Here is a 6263-nt window from a genome sequence, read left to right as displayed (position 1 = left end):
GTGAATGCCCACTTCATCAGACGCGTCTGATGAAGTGGGCATTCACCCACGAAAGCTTATGCTCCAATACTTCTGTTAGTCTTAAAGGTGCCACAGGAACTTCTGTTGCTTTTTACAGATTCAGACTAACACGGCTACCCCTCTGATTGTTTGGGTTGTGTGAGATGGTCGTGTTAGCACTGGATATAGCCGGGTCCCCCAAAATGCATCCACGAGACCAATGCCTTTTGCAGAGGGCTAAAATGTAGCTCCTGTCCCTGTAATTGTAGGGTGAGGACCAAACACATCAAAAGCATTTTCTATTAATCGTCAGGGAAAATACATAGTAAAGCGCTGGGGTTTGTATTGGGTACTTCCAACTGTCTTTCTCCCCTCTCCTCAGTGTTTTCAGAGCAGTAATACCAAAGTTTAACAGTCAGATGCAGCTAAGCAGTCCTCTGGCTCCAAAGTCCATTGAAGTCAAGGCTGAGACCCTCATTGACGTAAACGGGCTTTGGGTTAGGCCCCCTTTGCATCCCTTCTTTTTTCAAATGGATTGCTGTCAATAACCAACAGGAACGCAAGGCTGAAGTTACCTGAACTGCTTCATGTCCTGCTCAGTAGCGACTGGGAACACTTTGTCTAGGACACACTCTCCAACATCAATGGCCAGCCAAGAGTTACAGAGGAAATACCATTTCTGATCCTGAGCCAGGTCATGGACCAGCACACGATTCACATACCTGTGCCATAAAAATAAAGAACTAACTCATATGGGGAAGACGCTATGGAATTCAGGTCACTGTAAGTGCAACTCGCTGAGAGTATGGGTGTCAGACTCTGACCCTTAGCCTGTCTGTGACTTAGCTTCTCCATCTGCAAAATGGAGATAACACATTCCAACTTCCTAGGGTGGGGTGTGGATAAATACATGAATGTTTGACAAGTGCAACAGAAGGGCAAAGTGGTATCAGAAAGGATATTCTTCTGTCTCCTCATAGCCTCTCCCCTTGCTTACCAGGATGGGCTGTCTCCTGAATTATCATGCCACAGTCGGATACGCTGCAGTTCCCCAAGAGGAAACAGGGTACAGAGCAGGAAAACATCCACTCCTCCACGCTCAAAGACTAGTGTCTCAGGGTCAGTCAGGTGGTGGGGTTCACTCTCTCCTTCGAGGCCGTAAAGGGTGAGAGTCACCTGAAAGACGTACCGGATGAGTGTATTGATAATTGACAGCCTGGCACCACTTGTTTGCATTCATGACTTGGACACGGGTACTTTGTATTGACACGGGTCCCAATCCTGAACTCCTTACTGAGCCTCTGTTCTGGCAAATTCCCACTGAAGCCAAGCTGCCCTGCACAGGGACTTAGTGAAAACTGAGTCAGGAGCTCAGGCGTTGGCCCACAGTTGGCAGGATGTCACGACAGGCTTGCCAAATCCTATGAACTGAGTGTAATGGAAGCTGCCGCAGCTGCTGAGTAGCATAAAAGCAACTGCTGTTACATTGTTGTGCATGTAGGGAGAGCTTCACTCATTCGGCCTGTTTTGCAGCAGAGTGAGTGAGGCTGCAGATGTAATCGTGCCCAGTGAATCCTCTGGACTTTCCCATTCCTCCTCACACTGTGGGTAGCAGAGCCAGGCACAGCATACTGCTGCTGTTACCTCTGCCGCCCAAATTCAGAGGTCCACTTCCCAGGCCTAGGGAGGGGAAGAGAAGACACTTCATTACTTGCTCTTTCCCTTGGAGGAGCCAAAGCTCTCTTTGGTAGCCTGCTGCCTCCCTTAGATGTTAGGATTACATATGACATGGTCAGTTTCCTGATGTGACAAATATTTCTGAAGCTGGAGCCCTATATGCTGACGGTCTATTAAACATTCAGAAGATACCAACACATCTGTAATTCCATCAGTACCTTGGAGGTTGTGGCTGCCCCTCGACGATGCCCTGTAAAAACTGTCACAAGATAACGATACTGAGCAAAGGGGTCATTATCCTCCAACACTGTGATCTTCACCTGGAGAGAGAGAGACAATACCACCAGGAGAATCCTATGGATGGTAAAATAGTAACAGTGCCGGGAGCAGATCTTTCTCCAGGCTCCTGGATGGGAAAGGTGGCATGGTGCCATCTTGTGGACACTGCATATACCTAGCAGGAAGTGTGGAGGCAAGGGGAAGTAGGTAGGGCTGGAAGAAAATTTTCTGTCAAAATTGTTTTTTTGATGCAAAACTAGGTTTATGACATAATTTTTTTTTTCAAAAAAAGTCTACTTTCCATGGAAAATGTTTATTTTTTTTGTTGAAAAGATGAATGTTTGAAAGCTGAGATATATTCGCCAACCCCCCCAATTTTTCAGTATTTAAATTTCTGCAGTAAGCCAAAATTTTCCATGAAATATTTAGACAAAAACTGTTTTTGTCTCCCCCTCCATTTTTTGGCTAAGTCTAGAAGTAGGCTAGAGAGACACAGAGAAATGAACAGCATTTGGGAACACCCTGAGTGATAAACTCAGTCTTGTGTTATGTTCTTGATGTAAAAGTTTAATGAAAGCAAACCACTAAAACCTTAGACTCCCTCCTTCTTCATGTATATTGCCGGGAACACACTGAAGATGACAAAGACATTACACAAAAATTACACAATCCAATGCAAGCTCTTTAATCACTCTTGGATCACCCATTCCCTTTATGGAGAATTAGTGGCATCAGCTCCAAAGGGGGCTGACCACTCACTCTGTCCTAAGTGGCTGCATTAATGTGACCACAGCAGAGCAGGCCAGACAGAGGGGAAATACTTCCTATCACACTATCTATTAGCACAATGCTTACTTTGGCATCATCCTGAATGTCTTTCCTTCTAGCCCAAATAGCCACCAGCACATACACAAGAAAGATACAGCCCACAGTTGTCACTACCACGGGGTTGTCCACAAATGTGCCAAAAAGCTCCACTGTTTTGCTGACATCAATGGTGTTGGGCGTGACAAAGAAGGTGCTCCCAAAGAAGGTCAGGTGGTTGCAGAGACACTGGGTGCTGCTGGGGGTTGTTTTTGGACCTACCTGAAAGCCAAAGAATGATCATGTTCACAATATTCTCAACCTTCGGCTTCAAAGTACAGCTTACTTACCTAGCAAGCTAAAGAAACTGGAAAGTTAGCTGAGCTAGGTGTGAAGAATTGTTATATGTGAGCAGATCCTACAAAATCCAGTAGAGGACAGTGATTCTAAGACCTAAGCAGAAGTGGCTATTATAGTACTAAACATAATCCATTCAAAATGCTTCAACCTCTTCTCACTTAGAAGCATGTCCTCGAGAAAACGTGTCTAAGTTCCACTTTATATTGGACTAACCTGAGCTTCATGACCTTCTCCCATCCCAAACTGGTCTTGTTTCACGGTGTTATCAAGAGTTCAAAGAAACATGTTCATTCGTTTTACCAAATGTTATTGTTATCTAGGCTGGCTTTGAAATGTATTGAGCAAAGATCCATGACAACATTCTTCTGCTTCTCTCTACTTACATAGCACCCGTAGCTATTCCAGTTGCCCTGTAGCTCATCCCAGAACACACACTGGGATACAAAGGAAGTGACAGCTATGGTTAGATCACTGTTGGTTGTAGAATCCATTTCCATGTCTTGTTCCATCATGAGATAGTAAGTCCCCCCTCCGAAAATGAGTTCTTCTGGGCTAAGAACCCATGTGTTTGATTTATCTTGAACAGAAATATTTTAGTTGAAAGCTATGTAAGAAAGCATTTGTTTCAGCAATATACAGATATATTGTATGCATGCCAATAAATAAAATAAATAGAATAACAGAACAGGTATCAGAATAACTATCAGTATAGGTTTTTATTCTGGTTAATTTATAAGGTTAATTATTCAAAGCACCTGTTCTTTGCTTCTGTTTGTGCATAGTGTTTATTAGAGATGACCTAAACCAGGACACAGATTGGAACTCTTTCAGACTTTGAGGAGGTTCATTGCCATTTACACATCCAAACTTCTGAGCTTGAGCTCAGCTCTACAATTTATGTTTGTTCTCATCTGTAAAAAATTTGGATGACAGCACTATATGTGAGAATTAAGGCCCAGATCCACAAAGGTGTTTAGGATCCTAATTTCCATTTGAATCAGTGAAAGTTAGGAGCTTAAGTACCTCTGTGGATCTGGGCCTAAGAGCTTATATTGAGTGTGCTCAGCTTCTATTGGAAAGTGTGAGTTAAGGGTGCTCATGATGAGCCTAGAGTGCCCAGAATCAAATGTCCCTGGTAAATGATCTTACCTCCAGTGTTTTTCTTAAGGGGCAGATGAGCTTTCATATCATAGTTAGTCTCATTTGGATGGTAGCCATATCCCAAGTACAGTATTAGTGGAATATCCTGTTCAGTTTCCAGGTGGATCACTAGAGATGTATTTTCTGAGGTGACATTGACTTGGAGAGCACTAAAATTGCCCAGATTCAACAGGCTCCTGTTTTCCTGAGGTGCTGAAAATCTTGGCAGAATTATCTATATGTGAACACAGAGATTCATTCCTAAAAATGTATGACAATGCCTGGATCCTATTACATAGTAACACGATGTGGCTCCATGCTAAGATCAAAGCACATTTTATGGGATTTATTTCTAAAACCCCTCTAATTTCTTCTTTCAAAACATACTATAGGGAAAGCATTCCCAAGCAAATCCATCCTGGTGGACAGCTATCGTAAATAAGACTTCCCTCTTGCATGCCTGCTCAAATGCAATTTGCTTGATACTTAGAACAAGCTTCTGAAAAGTCCATATCAACTCTACATTGGTTAATCTCAAAGCTCTTGATTCTGAGTGCACACATGGGTTAGGGAGGAATGTGGGCAGGCTTGAAGTACATTTGCAAGTGTTCCATATGTGAGTTTTTAGGAAACGAATGTCATGCTACTCATCGAAATGATTCCAAACTGCGTCTTCCAGATGAGTAACAATATAGATACCAGCTAAATCTAAGGAGTTGAGATTATGGTCATCCTGAAACACAAATTGATATGTAGATTCATTGTTGAATGATTTAGGCATTAGTTTAATGATTTTACACATGGGCTAGGAGGCCTAGGAGATAGTAATATGGGCATGCAATATTGGGATGATAGAATCAGAGAAATGTTGGGCTGGAAGGAGCCTTAAGAGGTCATTAAGTCCTTTGCCCTACCCCGAGGCAGGATTATGATGGTTTTATTATTTAGACATCACGGTGTGTTTCAGGCCATAGCCTGCAGCCATCTTCCTTAGCGAGTAGGATTCTCATGTTTCTCCTCGTTCATCCACATGATGAAGGAGAAGAAAAGGCTGAATCACTTGTACAAGCAAGATGCACTTTCGGGTCCCACACATAGACCTTGTGAAAGAGATGCTTATTGAGTTCATCCTGCAAACCACATAGTCCTTTCTAGCATGTGCCTGCACCATGCTCTCTCTTTATGTGTTGGCAGTAAACACAACATTACCATTTCTCTACTGAGCTTGCTACTTTGAGAGATGATGATGATGATGATGATGATAACACAACTAACATTTATAGAGCACCTGCCACCCAAGGATCTAATTAGACTCCAGTTCACACTGAGAGAGGGGATTGGATTTACCTCAATGTTTTCAGTAAGGTCATTAACTGGTATGACCAATCCATCAACGCTGGTAAGACTTAGGCCTCCCACGGTTCCACTGATCTCAAAACTGGTGTCACTTAAGGAAAAGGGATTCACTGCAAAGCTCACCATCTACAGCGAGACATGAATGACAAGCAGCAGTTGAGTTGTACAATATACTTTATTATAGTCACAATTTCTAGATTTCCATGTAGATTAGAGATGAAGTCAGAACCATACTCAAGAGCCAAACAACCCTGGACTTCAGGGAAGTTCAGATCCAAGTTTGAAGCTGGCTTCTATCTCAATAATGGACCAATCCCAGACCTTACATTGTGGGAAAGTTTGGATTGTGATCTGCATATAAATACTGCAGCTCAGACCCATCTCTAATGTATCTCTAGCATGCAGCAATCACATTCCATTCATATGTAATCCTTTTCATGGGTCATTTAGATCAGTGGCTCTCAACCTTTCCAGACTATTGTACCCCTTCCAGGAATCTGATTTGTCTTGCGTACCCCCAAGTTTCACCTCACTTAAAAACTACTTGCTTACAAAATCAGACATAAAAATACAAAAGTGTGACAACATGCTATTATTGAAAAATTGCTTATTTTTCATTTTTACCATATAATTATAAAATAAGTCAA

The 6263-nt window shown here is 42.5% G+C and overlaps 1 protein-coding gene across 1 annotated transcript; it reads right to left on the bottom strand.

The window, feature by feature from the left end:
• Positions 1-575: 575 nt before the first annotated feature.
• On the bottom strand, positions 576-5742 carry LOC113408414 (polycystic kidney disease protein 1-like 2; the record flags this gene model as incomplete). Its single annotated transcript, XM_026661640.1, has 7 exons — positions 576-722; positions 998-1176; positions 1896-1997; positions 2812-3042; positions 3504-3697; positions 4270-4495; positions 5608-5742. Coding segments are annotated over 7 exons (1214 nt in total), but the record flags the coding sequence as incomplete, so codon positions are not given.
• Positions 5743-6263: the final 521 nt, after the last annotated feature.

Source organism: Terrapene carolina, unplaced genomic scaffold (assembly GCF_002925995.2).
Source record: "Terrapene carolina triunguis isolate 2854851 unplaced genomic scaffold, T_m_triunguis-2.0 Scaffold13103, whole genome shotgun sequence".
NCBI classification, from domain to species: Eukaryota; Metazoa; Chordata; order Testudines; family Emydidae; genus Terrapene; species Terrapene triunguis.
The sequence above is the reverse complement of the archived record's forward strand: the minus strand, read 5'-3'. Positions and strand labels throughout refer to the sequence as shown.